Genomic DNA, 20,614 nt, shown 5'->3' on the forward strand with positions numbered 1-20,614 from the left:
AGGAGGCCAGAGCACACAGAGTGGAAAACCATGCCTTCATTCCCCCCCTCCCCTCTGTCACCCAGGTGCAGACTGATTTGCAGCTGCTAGCTATTCTGCCTACTCATCCACCTCTACTCCTGTCATTGCCTTGTAGGAGTTAGGGGTAGGCGGGAGACACTCACTCCATGTTCCCCTCCTTGTTGGGCGCCAAGTAAGGGTCACATGAGAGGTCTACTCCGGGTGGTGTCTTCTGGGCTACACTAGGCACTTTGGATAGGATCAGTCATCTGTGCAAGTAAAGGTACCCCCATATGCAAGGCAGTGGCCTTGCATATGGGGGTACCTTTACTTGCACAGACGACTGAACTCTAGTTGACTCCTTTGATGCTTGACCGCAGTCACCATTGCATTTAGGAGAGACACACAGAGCTGACGCCCTCTCCACCTTTCCAGCGTATCTCCGATACCTCACTACCAGTAATGGAATAGGGGTCCCTCTGTGCACCTAGCATGCGTACACTCACTTAACTGTTCCTCTACCATACTTGTGCAGAGGCTGAGGACTTGTGCAGTTCTAATTTGCTTCCGTTGCTTTGGAAGACAGACCTGCTTATGGAGAGAGTGCCGACAACTCCTCCTACAAGAGGCTATGCCACTTGCCACATGTACACACTTATGACAGGCTGCTAGAGAATCTTTGTTACCCTTGATAACCACTTGTATCTTCACATTGTATTAACTCTGCTGTCCTCATACCCAATGTGCTTTGCTGACCCGAACTGTAGACTATGTGTGCCTGTTACTTGCATTATGCCCCTTGAGTAACTTCAGATCAGGCAAAGACAAATTATCTAAAACTTTACTTAAATTACTAGGCATGACAGTAAAATAAAGGCAACAGTCTGTCCCTAACAAATCCCTAACTCAGGCTTGTGGCTGCCCCAACTTACATGCACAGTTTAGAGTCCTTAACTGGTTGAGTCCATGATGGTAGTATCCAAGATTGGCATCTTTAGGTGCTGCCAGCAGGTCCCAGCAATCCCCTTGGCATGCAGGGACAGGCTGATAGTAGTGCTATCGATCTTGACAGAGAAATCATCGGAAGGGGTACGTTGGGGAGGAAAGAAGCTTATGAGCTTGGTTTTGGATAAATTAGTTTGAGGAAGTGGCGTGACATCCAGGCTGATGTGTCTGTTAGTAAATTAGTGATACATGAGGAGACTGAAGGAGTGAGCAGAGAGATAGAGAGATACATTTGTGTGTTGTCAGCGTAGAGATAGTATTGAAAGCCATGGGAAGCTATTGCCTGACCCAGGGAGGAGGGGTAGATGGAGAATAAGAGAGGTCCAAGAACAGAACCTTGGAGGACCCCGACAGAGAAAGGGAGAGGAGGAAGTAGAATTGTAAGTAACGCTAAAGGTGCAGTTGGATAAGAAGGATGAGAACCAGCAATGAGTACAGTCACGGAGACCAAAGGTGTGGAGGTTTTTTTGAGGAGGGAGTGGTCCACTGTGTCAAAGGCAGCAGAGAGGTCCAGGACTAGGAGTACAGAAAAGTGTGCATTGGATTTAGCTGTTAGTAGAACGTTTGTGAGTTTTAGGAGCACAGCTTGCGTGGAGCATTGAGGGTGGTATGCAGACTGAAGGGGATCAAGAAGGTTATTCAGTTAGCTGTAGACCAGACATTCAAGGAGTTTGGTTAAAAAGGTGAGCAAGGAGATTGGGCGTAAGTTGTTGAGATTGGTGGGGTCTAGTGAGGGCTTTTTAAGTATAGGGTTACTGGTGTATGTTTTAAAGAGTTGGGGAAGATGCCAGAAGAGAGGAAGTGATTGAAGATGCAAGTTAGAGAGTGTAGGATAGAGCCAGAGGGTGACTGTAGGGAAGGGAACAAGGGAACAAAGTCCAGAGAGCAGATGGTTAGGTGGACGTTAGAGAAAAGTTTAGCAAACTTGTCTATAGTGGCGGGGTTGAATTAAGGAAGTAATGATTGTAAAAAACTCATAATAAAAACCCTGTTTGGGCTCAACCGTCTCCAATAACATAAAAGGGATAAGGAAAAGAGGAAAGGAAATACTGTACACAGCCCACTGTGCAAGTACAAAAAGTCAAAATTTATTATATCAAAAACACATAAATGGAATGGCCAATAATAAAAACTGAATCATTCACAACATGTCAATCATACTGTGATAAAAACTCAATGTCCACCATTCTTGCCCCTATCCAGTGACAGTAATATGTATTTATAGCGAGCAATGTGAAACTGTGAAAATACAATATCTTCAATCCTGAGCAGCAATAATAAATTGAAACATGGAGATTGCATGCATGTGAATAGGATGTCGAGCTAAGTTGGCTCCCATTGGGAAATGGATCCTAGGGAGATCAGACCTGGATCCTGGGAAAAAGGCACGCTAGCATATTGTGGTAGGTGTTGTTAATTCCTTGATGTAGCCAAAAGGGGGAAATTGCTGAGATATGAAAGGGGAAGGGACCGCATCCTGGGTCAACAGTGGTCTAGAGGAGGTATATGGAATTGAAAGGTACAGTCACAGTGTGTATGTGGCATGAAACGCCGGAGATTTGAATGCAAAACAATATCCTGTAACCTCCCTCTCACTGTTGCAAATCATAATTTGATATCCAGAGTATGCATGCAAGTTGACAATCCTGGTCCTTGGGAGACCATACATGGATCAAAGCATATAGTCCCAAGTAGAAAGAGAGTAAATGGATACTTATAAGGTGGTGATGGAATGACAAATCTTCAGTGCCAGTGCCAGTGCCATTGCTGATTTCCAATGAGGCCCATCAAGCATGAGCAAGTGTTCATATCCTCCAGTCACAGGGGCAAGGCGGACAAGGAAAAAGAGAGCCTATCACTGATGGCTGCATCAGAGGCAGTGTGGTCCCGTTTGTGCACAAAAGCCCACTGAGCTTTTTAAATAGCAAACCTCAAGTGTCTCCTGGTGTGCAGCGTCAACGTAAATCATGTCATCACTTCCGGGTGAACCCGGAAGTGTATCAACAGCTGACAGGGCTGTGTCATGTTGCACACCAGGAAGTAGACACTGAGTATAGTGGACAATCCAGGCGTAAATATATGTCACAATCTCATTGATCTCCACAAGAGGGAGCATCTGTGATGTATCCCTGGAGTGTCCACATGCAATTCAAGCAAAGTCGGGCAGATGTCAGGGACAGGAACAAATGGCTAAATACCAAAATGACACTAATCCCCGCCTCCTCCTGACTGCCACATTCCACAGCCTCCTCCTGGCTGAGGTCTTCCTGTGTATGAAAAAGGGACATAGTTTTAGTTTTTTTTACATCAATCACACACAATTTTCACCTCCTGACTGCTGCAAATTGAATGTTAACAAATATAACAGACTATCCTTCTGAGCCCAGCATTTTTCATTCTTGTCCCAATTTTGGGTGCCCACTACTGTCTATTGATATGTAAAACACTTTTTTTAATCAGCAATTAATGATCAATAATAACATCTAGTAAACATCATTTCTTTATTGCCCAGAAATCTGTAGAAGAATGCTATACCTGACTCCAGCTGGGCTCCTCCACTTCTTCCTGGCTGGAAGGCCCAGGTTGGACATCAGAAGCCTCAGCTGGGATGGAAGGAAGAGTGGAAGGAAGAGTGGAGAGGGATTCCCTGACTTCAGTGTGGTCTGACAGAAATCGCAGTCTCTCATAGTACCACAACCTGGGGACATAAATGTCATCTGCTGCAGCTCCAGACCTCTGGGAATCTGTGACCTTCTTGCGCTCCCTAAGATATGTGCTCCTCAGGCCACCAATTTTAGCTTTTAAATAAGGGATGGTTGCTGTGGGGACCACCGGCTTCACCAACTCCAGCAGTTTCTCCAGCGCTGCCTGCCTCTTTTGTTTGTGATTATAGTGGGGGTGTCTCACCTGCCACAGACAGGGCAGCTCCCTGTACTTGTCTATGAACAGGGGCAGGAAATTGTGGTCGTTGAACCCATCCATTTTCTCTGCAAGACACAACACAAGACAAACCCTAATGTCAGGCCAAACTCCCCTAATCTTGTTACAATATAGGCTTCAATTTCGAAGCAGTATAGGCCCAAGTTTAGATCCTACCTTCGTTAGCACGATCGGCGTCTCCGATGCTCCTTCCTCCGCTCACAGATCGTACGTAAGACGCGCGCGTTACGATTTATACACACTGCGCATGCGTATAACTCTGCCCGCCCCTGACGTTCTTTCTATTCTATTCCCCGCCCCTTTTCGTTCGGCGCAGTGGAGGAAGAGCACATGGCGGATAGACAGCAGGATCGTGCTAAGTACAGCAACGAGGAGGAGGAAAGGCCGGAGCCTGAAACGTCCCAATCCAGAAGGAGATTAAAGGACTCAAATATGTCCTTTGGGGAGATGTTGGAGATGGTGGACATCCTGAAGAAGGCCGACTATGATGGAAAGTATGGGCCTTACCCCAACCCCAATGTCCGAAAGGCCAAGATCATGGCGAAAGTGGTCAGGAGTCTGCACCGGAAATTCAGGGTACGACGATCGAAAGATCAGCTCAGGAAGCGGTGGTCGGACCTGAAATTACGAGAACATGAGCAGTACAGAAAGATCCGGAGAGTGCTGCAAAAAAGTAAGTAGTTGTGCTGTGTTCCTATTCTTTTTGTGTTTATTACGTTCGTGCTGCTCCATGTGCTTTTAGAAACTGTTGTACAGTTTAAAATGGCAACTTTCATGTTCATGGGCACATTATTCGTTCGGATCACACATTTTTATTTCGGACTATAAAATACCATTGTTTAGGCCATATGCATTTGGCCACCATTTTGAGGCCCTATACTTGTCTTCAAAGAATTGGGTTGTGTAGATGGCTTGGTTACTAGAATGAAATGCCAACTAGATTCTGTTTAAGGAGAGGACACTGAGCAGCTGTTTTCACATCTGGACACTGGAGCATTAGTGTGGGACCCCAGAACACCATTTTTATTAGGGGGGCCACACAGGTGCTCCAGTGTATACTATAGGGGGGTCTCCATGTGTGAAGCTTGTACCAAACAGGTAAAGTATTGCAGCTTGACAAAGGACACTAAAAATGCTACATCTTGGAACTCTGCTAAAATAGATCATTGTACCCCACTTCCAAGCAATGTTTCATCTTTATAGTTCTGCCATCAAATATCTGTGTGCTAATTATACCATTTTTGTTTTACATAGGGGAGAAAAGACTCGGAGGACACCCCTCATCCGAGGAGACCAGAGACCCCCCCCCTGGAAGAAGGGGAAATCCACCCAACACAATTTGAGCAGGAGGAAGAAGACGTGGTGGAACTAGTCACCACAACAGGTGAGTGTCTGCGACCACAGGCTCAGATAAGAGATGGATGGCAGCATTTTTTTTAGACCTAATTAATTTTGGGTTCCTCTCTTTTTAGGTGATCGTGTGGATGAAGATTCTTTCACATCAGAAAGTGCCCAGATCGTGATCGGGGAGATCATGGGGTGTAATTTACAATTGGAAATCATCAAGCAAAACATCAATGATGTTATTCCAAAATATAAAAACATCATTGATGTTTTGGGGCGAGTTTAAAGCCCCTCCAAATCACTTTCTTCTTTTGTGTGCTACAATGTGCGAAATGTTTTTGTGATTTTTCCAAAAGCCAAATTTGGAGGATGCACACAGTGTGCCAACATGTGCTATCTGCCATCACGGGAGATCAATGGACGCGTTTTGGGGGTGCAACCCCTTCCTCAATAATAAAGTAGCGGTGAGGAAGGGCTTTCTCCCCCAAAACACGTCGCTTGATCCCCCGTGATGGCAGATAGCACATGTTGACATTGTGAAATTTGTGTGCATCTTCCAAATTTGGCTTTTCCAGGGGTGATTTCCCCCCATCTGAACGCAATATCAAACCCAGTTCCTAAATACTCATGTCTGATATTGCCTTCAAGTTCTACCAAATGTGAACTTTGTAAGATCAAGATTTGTGTCTTTCTTGTGGGTTTTACACATGCCTGTTTTCTATAAAATGCACATTTTGATTTTGGATAATGACACCACAAAAATTGTTATACAACAAACATGTTGGTTTGTCAGAAAAACCTTTGGTAAATGCACATGTGATTGTGCAGGTATTAAAAAGATTGCTCATCAAGAATGTGTGGATTATTGTCTCAACGCTACAACACTTTTGGGGTGATGTAATTGTTGTTTTATGAGAAAATGGGGGTAATTTCCTAAGGGCAAATCCTCTTTGCACTACAAGTGCAGTTTCAGTAGTGAAAAGTGTCTTTGCATTTAGTAAATAACAGCCAACAGTGCTTTGTATAAGGTTACACAATCATGACATTTTCTGGACTCCACACATTTCTGTCAGGGTCAGCTCAAACAAACACGAGCAGTAAATGTCCACAAAGAAGAGCCTGGGGGGAGATGCCTGTCGAGAACTTGAGGTCCTGCAGGCTTCTCCCTGTGGCCAAATACCACAGGGTAGCGACCAACCTCTGCTCCGGAGTGATGGCTTGCCTCATGCAGGTATCCTGACTGCTGATATAAGGGGTCAGCGAAGCCAACAAACGGTGAAACACGGGGTCCGTCATCCGGAGAAAGTTCCTGAAATCATCAGGATTATTTTCTCACGGATCTCACGGAGCAAAGGCATATGAGAGAACTGGTCACGCTGAAGCAACCAATTCTTGGTCCATGAACTCCTCCCTACCCTGTTCATGGACTGGACTTGTGTCAAGGTCAGGACCCCAACACCAAGCCCCTGCACAGCACGAACTCTACGAGGAGTACGCATACGAAACATGGCTAGAAAACGGTCGGCTGCTCAGAACAAAGTAACAGAACGCACTGAAGAACAGCAAGGCCTGTGAAGAGCGACCTGAAAAACAGCAACGAGCGGGCAAGATCGCACAGGAAACTCCGATACGAACTGACTGCACGCACTGAAGAGCAGATACAAACCCACAAGCACAAACTGAACGGCAGAAAACGATCTGAAAGCCACGAGTCTGAAAAAGCGCGAATCATCTCTCACCAAACTTTTACTAACACGAGATTAGCAAAAGGAGCCCAAAGGGGGCCGCGCTTGGTTCTGAACCGGCCTTTTCTAGTCTCGTCGTACGTGGTGTACGTCACCGCGTTGTTGGCGATCGGAAATTCCGACAACTTTGTGCGACCGTGTGTAAGCAAAACAAGTTTGAGCCAACATCCGTCGGAAAAAATCCTAGGATTTTGTTGTCGGAATGTCCGAACAAAGTCCGACCGTGTGTACGGGGCATAAGACATACCATACCTGTAAAGCAAATACAATAAAACATAGTAAAAATAAAACATTACAGTTCTAAAATACAGTAACAATAGAGAGAGAACAATAGATATAGAATAGAGAGCAAACAATAGAGCGGACAATAGAGAACGAACATAAGAGAGCGAACAATAGAGAAGAAAAATAAAACCACAACTATTTTTAAAAATATTTTATGTGTTTTTGTGCGTTTTTTTTCCCATTGAGGTCCACCCCTCCCATATTAAGGTTATATTCGTAGACACAGAGGGGTTTCTCCACAGCACCAGTCGCCATAGGTATTTGGATTGTCATGTCTGCGTGAAGGGAGGACGGAACAAAAAACATTCTTATTAACCCTCCACTTCACAGCGAGCAAATGATTACATCTCAAGCAGGCTCTCTCCCCCAGCCTAAGACAGGAATCTACAAGCCACTGGGGTAAGCCACAGCGATTAGATCGCACGGTGCCACATGCGCCAATTCCATGATCAAACAAGTGACTAAGAAGTGGCACGCTTGTTTAATAATTTCCACATACAAGTGGTACCCCTTTCCGAATAAGGGTGACACCAAGTCCCACACAATCTTACCAGCGTTCCCTATGTAGTCTGGGCAGTTCTCCGGCTCTACGCAACTATCTCTTCCCTCGTAAACCATAAAACTATATGTATAGCCTGTTGCCCTGTCACAGAGCTTATACAGCTTGACCCCATATCTGGCACGCTTACTCGGAAGATACTGTTTGATAGACAAGCGGCCAGAAAACTTAATCAAGGATTCATCAATGCAGACAACTTGATCGGGAGTAAACAAGGCTGCAAACTGCTGGTTGAAGTGGTTTATGAGGGGCCGAATTTTGTAGAGCCGATCGTATTCAGGGTCACCCCGAGGATGATATAGTTCATTGCCATTGAAATGCATGAACCTTAAGATCTACTTGTATCATGTCCTGGTCATGGAGACAGAGAACACGGGCATATGGTGAATTGGGTCAGTGGACCAATATGACCGCAACTCACTTTTTTTAGTTATGAGGGATAGGCCCAGGAAGGTCTTAAGTTCGTATACCGTAATAGGTCTTCAATCTCTGGCAAGAGTTAACTGGGGATTAGCGGCAATGAATTGACCAGCATACAAATTGCTCTGGTCCACAATTGATCTATAGAGATCTTCCGTGAAAAACAGTGAATAAATCAATTGACGTAAAATCAACTGTTTCCACCTGAATTTCCGGGTTGGCCAGTGAATGGGGGAGGTACGGGTGCTGCAGAAGTGGTGGGCTCCCAATTCAGATTGGCAAATGCAGCAGGAAGGGCACTATGGGCTCGACGGGCCTGTCTTTGTCTTCTTGGTGGCAGCGGGACACTAGTTGTGCTATCCACCTCACCAGCTTGAACTGCACTTATGGGACTTGCCACATCACCATGTGATACTGCAGTGCTGCATATACGATCAGGATGTACTAGGCCACTGATGCTTGCCAGTTCACCAGAAGGATGAGTGGCACTAGTACTGGCTCTCTGCTCCATATGAGAGCCCTGCGGTTTTTGCACCTCAACGACAGAAGAACGGGGTCAGGTACGCCTGACCTTGGCAGGGACCACTACTCCGTCGTCTGTCAGGATGCTGCTGCTGTCTCTAGGTTTGTATTCTGAGCCTGAATATGACAGATGGGTGAGTTCCTCTTCACTCTCATCTGTCATGCTCAGAAACGTGTAGGCCTAGGTACCTTCGATTGGAAATTTTGGCCTCTAAATTTACTGGTACACTAGTGAGACTCACAGGAAAAAAGAGCACTGACTGGCAGTCACTGCCTCCAACGCTGCCAAAAAAACTGTTAGAGTTTGCAGGGATCAGGCCTGACTCTGCAAATGCTGCAGTTATATCAGTTATATGTTTAGTGTTTTTTAGCCACTCCGCTGGGCGGAGGGGCTAAATGCAGGTGCTAGCAGGTCTCTGGGCTGATCCCACTAACACTGCATTTTTGGCAACCATAAACTACTGGGGACACTAGTATAGATCTGATCAGATATTTATCTGTTCAGATACTAAGGAAGGTGTATGGTGCGTGCGTGGGTGTTAGCGCTACTGGCACCAATCTGACGCTGCCTGGGGCAACGCAGACCCTAATTGACGCTAAAACCTAACTGATATCACCCGCCGGGTGATCGGGGGTTAACCCTTTATTTAGGTAATATACGGCGGGTGCCCTGACGCTATAAAAAAATAACTAGCTAACCAGCGTCACCGTGACACTAATACGATGATCACTGGGTTAAACCTTTATTAGGGGGGTCCCTACACCTATCTGGGGCTACTACTAAGTACCCTAATGCTGATTAGTGTCACAAATGACACCAGTACAGTGATCAAAGAAAAATATGAACACTGCACTGGGTGACACAGTGACAGGGGGCCGATCGGGGGGTAAAAATATGTGCCTATGTAGTGTTGGTGCAACTCATGTTTGGATGTCCTCTCTCCTCTCTCTGGAATGGAAAAGAATTCCACAAGGAGAGATGACGTCACTTCCCCTGTCTGTGTTTACACTTACACAGGCAGGGGAGGATTTCATTCGTCAGGACCGATCAGTGTCAGGGCTGGGCTCAGCCCTTCCTTCTCTGAGCTGGCCACTCAGCTGTCGGCTAGTTGCCAGCTCCTATCTCTCCACAGTTACTCAGCTGTTGATGATATCCTGCTTGTCAGTCCTGCCTACTTAAGCCATTCAGCCCAGTGGATCTCTGCCTTCGCTTTAGTCAACATTGTAGAGACTCCTGCATTCCTGTTAAAAGACTTGATTGGCTGACAGCCCATATGGCTCCAGATCCTGCTTGCTGTTTTACTACACTCATCTCTGGCTCCCTGACATTTGGCTTGTCTGACTATCCATTCCAGTTACTGAACTCTGGCTATGTTTTGATTACGTTTGTTCTATTTACTTTTATTATTAAACAAGTGTGATTCAACTGTACTTCTGTCTCGGTCTGATTTCATGGTTTCTGACAGTAGGCGAAGGCCATGAATTCAGAAGATACAGGGGATCCACTTGTTGGTAATATTTTTTTCAGATTGTATGAGCAAGATCACTGCATGGATGAGTTTGCCATGGCGTTACAAACGCTTCTGAGTCGCACCACGGCTCACCACTTCTGCCAAGTGCCTCATGTCCATCAAACAGAGTACGAGAACTGTTGCTAACTACGCCATTGAATTCCGTACTCTGACAGCAGAGGTTGCTTGGAACAATGAGGCCCTCGTGGCTGCTTTTTCTCATGGTCTCTCGGATTCCATCAGGGATGAGCAGCCCGAGATATACCCACTGAGCTGGAGAAGTTGATCACGTTTGCCATCCTCATTGACTCCAGACTCAGAGAAAGACTCTCTTTTAAGGAGCGCTTGCAGAAGCCTCCTGTGTGTTTGCCTCCGAGTTTTGCAGTCCCACCCGTGCCTCCCGCTTCACGCGTATCTCTGCGGATGAGAGAACCTTTAGGAGGAGGTAGAGATTGTGCCTTTATTGTGGCCAGGCAGGTCACTTTTTGAAGTCTTGTCCTACCCGTCCAGGGAATGCCCGAACCTTGAGGTCCTGTCACGGACAGACCTTACGTGGCGTTGTTTCATCCCCAGTAATCCAGAAGGATAAGCCCCTGGTTTCAGTCACCCTTTCTTGGGCTGAGTCGTCCGTCGAGATACAGGCTCTAATCGACTCTGGGGCTGCAGGTCTGTTTATCGATGCTTGTATTGAAGCACTTGATTCCGCTGCAGCTGCGTGACACTGCACTTGCCATTGAGGCTCTTGACGGGAGACCCCTACAGCCTGCCCATGTGACTCATGAGACGGTTCCATTGTCCATAGCCGTAGGGGCTCTTCACCATGAGATAATCCAATTCCAAATGATTTCCTCACCTAAGTTTCCCCTGGTTATTGGTTTTTCTTACAGAGGCACAACCCCTCTTTTGATTGGCTCCATGCAGAGGTTCTCTCCTGGTTGCCACAATGCAGTGAGACATGCTTCCAGAAGGTAGCCAAGGTCCTGTGCACCTCTTCACTCTCCTCCCTGCCGGAGGAGTACCGCGATTTTAGTGATGTCTTTGACAAAGGTCAAGCCGGTAGTTCGCCTCCACACCGGCCGTATGATTGCGCAATTGACCTCCAACCTGATGCCATACCCCCTCGTGGCCGGGATTACCCTTTGGTTGGTCTTGGAGGATAAGGCCATGAAGGAGTATGATGTTGCTGACGCACATTCTCTAGGTTTTACCCGCAAATCCTCGTCTCCTGCTGGTGCTGGTTTCTTCTTTGTGAAGAAGAAGAGTGGTGAACTGAGACCTTGTGTTGATTATAGGGGTCCCAATCGTTTCAGGTTTAAGAATGCCTATCCGATTCCGTTGATTATGGAGTTATTTGACTGCCTCAAGGGAGCAACGGTTTTCATGAAGCTTGATTTGAGAGGGGCATACAATCCTGTGAGGATTAAGGAAGGCGACGAGTTGAAAACTGCGTTTGATACCAGAACAGGCCATTATGAGTACCTCGTAATGCCTTTTGGCCTTTGTAGCACCCGGCAGTTTTCCAGGAATTCATTAACGTTGTCCTCCAAGATTTGTTGCAGTTGTGTGGTGGTTTATCTTGATGATATCCTCATACTTTCCAAGTCCCTGGAGAGCCACCACACAGATGTCTATCATGTGCTTTAGAAACTAAGAGAGAACCATCTCTATTGTAAATTGGAGAAGTGCAAGTTCCATCGTGAACAGGTTAATTTCCTGGGTTATGTCATTTCCACTGCTGGTTTTTCGATGGACCCAGAGAAACTTTCAGCAGTCCTACAGTGGGCCTGACCCATGGGTTTACGTCCTCTGTAGCGTTTCCTTGGCTTTGCCAACTATAATCGGAAGTTTACTCGTAACTTCTCATCACTGGTCAAGCCCCTGACTGATATGACCAGAAAGGAGAGTAACCCACAGACTTGGTCTCCGGAGTCCATTAAGGCCTTTGAGAGTCTCAAGGCTGCCTTTGTTTCTGCTCCTGTGTTGGCACATCCTGATCCTACGTTACCTTTTATCCCCTGAGGTTGATGCTGCTGTTGGCGCCCTTCTGTCTCAATGTCCTACCTCAGAGCTGTGATTCCTCCTGATCGTATTCTGGCCACGGTTCGCACCAGTCTCACTTCTCCTTTGGGTGACAAAATTCTTGCTGCTCAGGTTCAGGCTCCTTCTGAGAAAGCTTGTGACCGCTGCTTTGTCCCAGAGAGTCTCCAGAGAGTCTCCGTACTGCCATGCTCTAGACTTACCATTCTCCCAAGGCTGCTGGCCACCCTGGGAAGAATCAACTCTTTTGGGCCATTTCCCAACAATTCTGGTGACCTAGTCTATGTGCTGATGTAACCGCCTTTGTAGCTGCCTGTTCCAAGTGTGCTCAGAGTAAGACTCCACCATATCACCATAAGGATAACTGTGTTGCCTGGGAGTTGGGCAACTCCAGAATGAAATCCATTGTTGACCGGTTCTCAAAGATGTGTCATTGTATTCCACTAAAGAAGTTGCCCACTTCTAAGGAACTGGCTTCCATTTTTGCTCGGGAGATCTTTCACTTACGTACATGGGTTACCCAAGGTGATTGTCTAGGACAGGGGTAGTCAGTTTGTGTCCTGGTTCTGGTTAGCCTTTTGTGCACAGTTGGGAGTTCAGCTTGCTTTCTTCTCTGCGTATCACCCGCAGTCTAATGGGGCCGCAGAACGAGCCAATCAGTCCTTGGAGCAATTCCTACATTGCTATATTTCTGACCTGCTCACAACAGTGCCTTAAATTCTGCTTTCCAATTGTCCCCGTTTATGGCGAATTATGGTTTCCAACCTTCCATATTGTCTGACAGTTGCGACATGCTAATGATAGGTACAGACTTGATGCTGACCATAGACACCTGCCTGCACCTTCCTACCAGGTTGGGGACAGGGTCTGGCTGTCATTCCGCAACCTCCCACTTAGTGTTCCCTCACTGAAGTTCGCATCTCGGTTTATTGGGCCTTTCTGTATTTTTCGCAGGATTAACCCAGTTGCTTACGCATTAGACCTTCCTTCAAATATGCGTATTTCGAATGTATTTCATGTTTCCTTATTAAAACCTTTGGTCTGCAACCGCTTTACCACCTCGGTGCCATATCCTCACCCTGTACAGGTTGAGAACCATGAGGAGTATGAAGTACAGTCCATTGTTGTCTCCCGTAGGTTCCGTGAGCGCATACAGTACCTGGTGCATTGGAAGGGGTATGGTCGGGAGGAACGCTCTTGGGTCTCATCCTCGGACGTACATGCCCCTTTCCTCCTCCATGATTTCCATAGAAGTTTTCCCCTCAAGCCTGGTGGTCCTCCAAGGTGGAGGAGAGGGTACTGTCAGGGCTGGGCTCTGTGCCTATGTAGTGTTGGTGCAACTCACGTTTGGATGTCCTCTCTCCTCTCTCTGGAATGGAAAAGAATTCCACAAGGAGAGATGACGTCACTTCCCCTGTCTGTGTTTACACTTACACAGGCAGGGGAGGATTTCATTCGTCAGGACCGATCAGTGTCAGGGCTGGGCTCAGCCCTTCCTTCTCAGAGCTGGCCGCTCAGCTGTTGGCTAATTGCCAGCTCCTATCTCCCCACAGTTACTCAGCTGTGGATGATATCCTGCTCGTCATTCCTGCCTAACTAAGCCGTTCAGCCCAGTGCACCTCTGCCTTCGCCTTAGTCAACATCACAAAGACTAGCTCCTGCATTCCTGTTAAAAGACTTGCTTGGCTGACATCCCTTCTGGCTCCAGATCCTGCTTGCTGTTTTACTACGCTCATCTCCGGCTCCCTGACTCATCTCCTGGCTTGTCTGACTATCCATTCTGGTTACTGAACTCTGGCTATGTTTTGATTACGTTTGTTCTATTTACTTTTATTATTAAACAAGTGTGATTTAACTGTACTTCTGTCTCGGTCCGATTCCATGGTTTCTGACAATCAGCAGGTCCAGGCCAGAAATCAGTGGCCTGGACCTGAAAGACTGATTGGCTCTGAAACTAATCCGAACGTCGTGGCCACCGTAACATAACGTCGCTTCGCCCACCCGTGCCATTCTGCTGCAGTAAAACTGCCGCGGCTGGTCGGGAAGTGGTTAACCCCTTCCCTGCCAGTGACATTCATACAGTAATCAGTGGCTATTTTTATCTCTGATCGCTGTATAAATGTCAATGGTCCCAAAATAGTGTCAAAAGTGTCCGATCTGTCCGTAGCAATCTCACAGTCCCGATAAAAATCGCAGCTCACCGCCATTTGTAGTAAAAAAAAAAAGATATAATAAAAATGCCATAAATCTATCCCTTATTTTGTAGACGCTATAACTTTTGTGCAAACCAATTAATATACGCTTATTGCGTTTTTTTTACCAAAAATATGTAGTAGAATATATATCAGTCTAAACTGAGGAAGAAATTTGTTTTTTTTTATATATTTTTTGGGGATATTTTATTATAGCAAAAAGTAAAAAATATTGCTTTTTTTTCAAAATTGTCAGTCTTTTTTGTTTATAGCGTAAAAAATAAAAATCGCAGAGGTGATCAAATACCAGCAAAAGAAAGCTCTATTTGTGGGAAAAAAAAGGCATCAATTTTGTTTGGGTAGCACAGTGGTGTAGTGGATAGCACTCTCGCCTAGCAGTAAGAAGGGTCGCTGGTTTGATAGTGAGTGTGCGATGTATGTGTGGAGCGATGCGTAAAATTGACGGCGCTATATGGGTACCTTAAATAAATAGGGATAATTGTAGACACGCACACTCACTCAGGTTCAACTGGATGGACTGGTGTCTTTATTCAACCTTACTAACGATGTAACTATGTAACTATGTAACTATGTACAGCAGCACACAACCGCACAATTGTCAGTTAAAATGATGCAGTGCCGTATCGCAAAAAAGGCTCTGGTCATTAAGGGGGTAAATTCTTCCGGGGCTGAAGTGACAGTTCCATAGCACCTTTCACAATTTACAGTATAGTATGCTTGTTTTAGGAAACCTATAGGTATGGAAGTGAAATAAGTGTTGGGAAATAGGGAAGGGGTCAGTGGCGGCTGGTGTTTTTTTTTTTTTTTGGGGGGGTGGCAAACAACAACTACCACCCCAGTCAGCCGGCGGCTCCCCCCCGCTGTCTGTTGGTCAGAGCGGTGTATACAGAGTATACGGGTATATGAATGAATACCCGGAGGGGGTCACTCACCATTTGCTGCAGGTCCAAGATTCTGATCCTGATGATCCCCGCTTTCCCTGCTGTCTCTTCCATCCGTTAGCTGGGTGGGTCTCCGTCCGATCCAGGGTGGTCTTGTCCAGGGGGGTTGGTGGGTGTGTCGGTGTAGGAAGGAGGGCCCCTGGGGAGGGCTGTGTGAGGGTGGTCCAGTCTGCTCTGGGGGCTCAGGAACCAGAGACGCAACATGAGCAGGGGAGGGGGAGGAGTGGAGAGACTGCATCTAATAGAGAGAAGAAGAGAGAGCAGCAGCGGCTGGTGGGTCAGTCGGTCCGCCATCTCCTCCAGCCGTGCGTCTCTGCCCTCCTCCTATCCTGTTCTAACTGTTGCTTCTTGACTTGCATACAGGTTTTTCAGAAGACAGCTGAGGTGTTCTGGTATACTAATTTCTTTCAGTATTTGCCACATCTTGTTGTGATCCACACATTTGAAGGCTTTACTGTAGTCAATAAAGCAGAAGTAGATATTCTTCTGTAACTCTCTTGCTTTCTCCATGATCCAGCGAATGTTGGCAATTTGATCCCTAGTTCCTCTGCCTCTTCGAAATCCAGCTTGTACTTGTGGCAGCTCTCGGTTCACATGCTGCTGAAACCTAGCTTGAAGAATTTTCAGTCACACCTTCTTAGTGTGCGATGAGTGCGATCATAGGGTAGTTTCAACATTCTTTGATGCTGCCCTTCTTTGTTATCGGAATGTAAATAGACCTTCTTCCAGTCCTGTGGCCATTGTTGAGTTTTTCAAATTGTTTGCACTTTAACAGCATAATCTTTTAGGATTTTAAATAACTCAGCTGGGGTGCCATCACCTCCGCTAGCTTTGTTATTAGCAATGCTTTCTAAGGCCCACTTGACTCTAATGCTCTAGCCAGAGCTAAAGTCTCTTTTACAGGCCAGCTTACCCAGCAGGTCTCAGTCCACTTGTGGAGCCTTCCAGACAGCATGCCAGGTCTCTTCCTCACTGCTAGCAAAACAGCTCACACAAACTCTCAGACCAGCTGACTAATAACCAGGTCTGAAGGGAAAATACCTGCCCACTTCAGTTAACCCTTTCTTAACCCTGTCCCAGGCTGACTCTCTATAATATATACAAAGTGGGTCCCGCACACCCACACAAACGCACTTTGTAAAAACCAAGAAGATATAGGTATTACAATAATAAATCATTTAATTTTATTTTAGGTTTATATGTTGAAACTCTAAAGACAAGCAAGTGATTTTTGAAAGGGGTTGTGTGTTACATCATTTTTTTAAAGTCTGTTATATGTCTTTGTCAGTTTTGACAAAATGCTTCTTCTGTTTCATTCTAGTCTGAGCTAAAGTACCAAGAAAAAGGACCAGAAATCAACATTTCAGTAAATTAGAATAAAGGATGGGAACCAAATTTTTCTTTGGTAAGATGATGCCTCATGCGTCAAATAAGTTATTTTTTGTGTGTGGTGCTTTTGAAATATTATATTCTTTAATTATTTACCAGCAAAATCGGAGATGTTATATTTTGTGAATGTTTCATTAATAATTTCATATAAAAATTGGTGCAGATATTATAGATTAAGTATTAATGGGATGGGCTTTAATGCTACAAACATTTATTTAAAAAAACACCTTTCCAAATTATTGAATCCTAACTTACCAAGATATCCCAACTATCGGAAAATGTACACAATACAGAAGCAGACAATGATGGCAGCTTTTATTTGTACTTAAACTTTATCACAGTAGTTGATTGGAAAAAACAGTTATTAAACTATTTTATTAAACCCAACACCAGCAATGTTAATGTATCTACATGATAATACTGTTCACCTCTAAATTCCCTTTCCATTTAAATTTCTCCATTACTCATTGCAATTTATTATAACACAATAACTTTTTTTTATATTGTGGTAATAAATATGTTACTGTACAACCTATTAGTACATTAAAACTCTTCCAATAAAATATGTAAATGTAAAGCTAAAATGTATTTTTGTTTTTGATTGAATGTGGAAAGGTTATAATCTATGTTTGTTTTTTTTGCAGTCTGTATCTTTGCTAGGGAGATTCTCAGTAACGGCCCTAGTGACCGTTGCTTCAGGTACAGAAAGTGACGAGAATGACAAAAATTCTGTGTTGTCACATTAACAAGAATACAAGAAGACTCTTATGCCACGACCGGTTTTGCCGTCGGAATAAACACTGAAGGTTACTCCGACGGAACTCCAAATTCCATTCAAGCAGTCTTGCCTACACACGGTCAAACCTAAGTCCGACCAAAGTCCGACCGTCCAGAATGCGGTGACGTGAAGCATGTACGACGGGACTAGAAAAAGGAAGATCAATAGCCAGTAGCCAATAGCTTTCTTCTCGTACTTGCTTCAGAGCATGCGTCGTTTTTGGTCCGCCGGAACAGCATACAGACGAGCGGTTTTCCCATTCGGAATTGGTTCCATCGCAAATATTTAGAACATGTTCTATTTTCTAGGTCCATCAGAATTTTCAAAAAAAAAAGTCCGATGAGGCACACTCAATAGACGATGAAAAGCTTCCGTCTGACTTTTTCTGTCGGACATTCCGCTCCTGTGTACGCAGCTTTAAAATGAGGGAATTATTTTTTTTTTGTTTTTTTTGTTTACAAAAGTTTTATTTGGAAGTTTAAGTAACAAAAATACAAAGGTTATTTAGGTTACAAAAAAGTATATATAAAACATTAATATACAGTGACAAGTGGAAGAGAGGTATGATGACAAGGCATGTACATATACATAGCAATAGACATACATTTTGCAGTTTCACATGTAGTTTTGCAATAAAATCAAGTAGTATTCCAGTAAGACCATTTCTTTTTATGAATGTGTGTTGAATCATTTAGAGTGTGGTGAATCCATTCAGAAATTTTAATTGATTCCATTCTCGTGGTGACTTGTTGCCATGACAAATTTTTTGTCTTATGCAATCATCCAATGGATGGAACTGCACAATGAGTGGAATAATCCCATGCATGGTGTGGGGGTATTTAGTATTTTTGCGTATAAAAGACATATTTGGGGGATGGGTGTAATTATTTGTTGGGAAGAGCATTCAATAAAGTTAGTGGCTTTGAGCCAAATTTGTTTGATGTATTTGCATTCCCAGAAAGTGTGCAAAAGGGTACCCGGTTCTGAACATCCCCTAAAACAATTTGGGGAGACAGAAGGGTAATATGTATGAAGTTTAGAGGGGGTTAAATACCATCTAGAGAATAATTTAAGTGGGGTTTCTCTGAAAGAAATGGCTTTATTACATTTACGAAGATTTTCAGACATGGAGGGCCACTCCTCAGTACTGAATGGAGTCGCCATGTCCGACTCCCATTTAAGCATCGGTGTTGATTTGTCTGGTGCATCAAAATTATTGAGGTAATGGTAGAGTCTTGAAATGAGACCTCTATCACTGGATAAAGAGATGCAGACATGTTCAAATGTGGTGTTGATATGATATGAGATGTTGTGAGTGCAAAAAATACTTCATAAAAGGATTTAATAAGATGGTAGTTATGAAGCTCAGAGGCAGGTAGGCCATGTGAGGATTGTAAAGATGAAAATGGGGGAAACTCCCATTTTAATTGGAGGGATCTAAGGGTAGTTAAGTTCTTGTTGATCCATAGAGAGAAGGAAGGTCTATTACTATATGCGTCGGGGAATCTGGGGTCTCCCAAAAAAGAAGCTAAGGGAGGAGTTTTAGAGGAGAGTTTGAAAGTGTGTTTGTATTTGTTCCATAGTTGGAAGAATTGAGCAACTATGATGTTGTATTTAATAAGTCTTTTGTAAGATGTGATGTTAGACCATAGTATTCCTTGTAAATGTAGTGGGAGGATAGAGGTAGCTTCAAATTTTTTCCATGGGGTTGCCTGGGAAGGGGTGAACCATTGAGTAAGTTGGGTTAATCTGGCTGCTAAAAAATATAGCCAGATATTGGGGAGGCTGAAGCCTCCTGATGTTTGAGGTCTGTGCATAAGAGCATAACTGCGTCTAGGTTTTTTTCCGACCCAAATAAACTTGTTTATAATTCTTTGGATATATAATAATTTAGATTTTGGGACATTAATAGGAAGTGCTCGAAAGTAATATAGAAGTTTAGGGAGAATTGTAATTTTAACGGCACATATCCTTCCGAGAAAGGATATGTGGAAAGAGGACCAGGTAGTGAGGAGGGAGGTGATTTGAGAGAATAATGGGGTGTAGTTAGATTTATATAGGAGGTTATGTATAGGGGTTATGTTGACACCAAGATATCTAAAAGATTTGTTACACCACACAAATGGAAAATTGTTAGACAATAGATTTTGAGTATTTTGGTTATAGTTGATTGGTAGGGCTGAGCATTTATTGGTGTTTATTTTAAGGCCTGAGAGGGAATGAAAGGAGTTAAGTTCTTTAAGGAGAGAGGGAATTGATGTATGAGGATCTGTGAGGAATATAAGAGCATCATCCGCATATAGGCTAATTTTGAAATCATTATTACCCTTAGTGTATCCCTTTATATCCATGTTGTTTCTGATTTTATGGACTAAAGGTTCAATGGCGAGGGCAAACAATAGAGGTGATAGGGGACAGCCCTGTCTGGTTCCTCTGCTAAGGGGGAAAAATTCTGAGTTATGACCAGGAATTTTGATTCTAGTGTGGGGGGCACGGTATAATGCATTGAAGCCCTGTAGGAATTTGTCTGAAATCCCATATTTAGGTAATAAATAGTTAAGATAGGACCAGCTGACACTGTCAAAAGCCTTGTGGATATCTAAGCTAAGAAGGCATAATTGTCTAGAATATAGATTTGCATCTTGTATTATGTTCGTTACAAGTCTGATATTATCCACAATCTGGCGATTTGGGATAAAGCCAGTTTGGTCAATGTGGATTAAATTTGTGATAACTGTAGCTAGTCTATCCGACAGAAGTCTACCGAAAATTTTTAAATCATTATTAAGAACCGATATAGGGCGGTAATTTTGGGGAAGGGAGTGGTCTTTGAAAGGTTTAGGAATAAGTGAGAGGTTGGCAAGGAGCATTTCGTCTGGGAAGTGGCCACCATTAAGAATATGATTGAAGAGATTTTTTAGGTGA

At 44.3% G+C, this 20,614-nt stretch overlaps 1 protein-coding gene across 1 annotated transcript in view; it reads left to right on the forward strand.

The window, feature by feature from the left end:
* The window catches only part of LOC141132416 (electrogenic sodium bicarbonate cotransporter 1-like), an 890,811-nt gene that overhangs the window by 866,060 nt on the left and 4,137 nt on the right, over positions 1-20,614 (forward strand). The window contains exon 21 of the mRNA XM_073620775.1: positions 16,844-16,927. Coding sequence (XP_073476876.1) covers positions 16,844-16,897 — 54 coding nt within the window. The 3' untranslated portion in view covers positions 16,898-16,927. The remainder of the gene's footprint in view (positions 1-16,843; positions 16,928-20,614) is intronic.

The sequence above is a fragment of the Aquarana catesbeiana genome, linkage group LG03 (assembly GCF_042186555.1).
Source record: "Aquarana catesbeiana isolate 2022-GZ linkage group LG03, ASM4218655v1, whole genome shotgun sequence".
Taxonomy (NCBI): domain Eukaryota; kingdom Metazoa; phylum Chordata; class Amphibia; order Anura; family Ranidae; genus Aquarana; species Aquarana catesbeiana.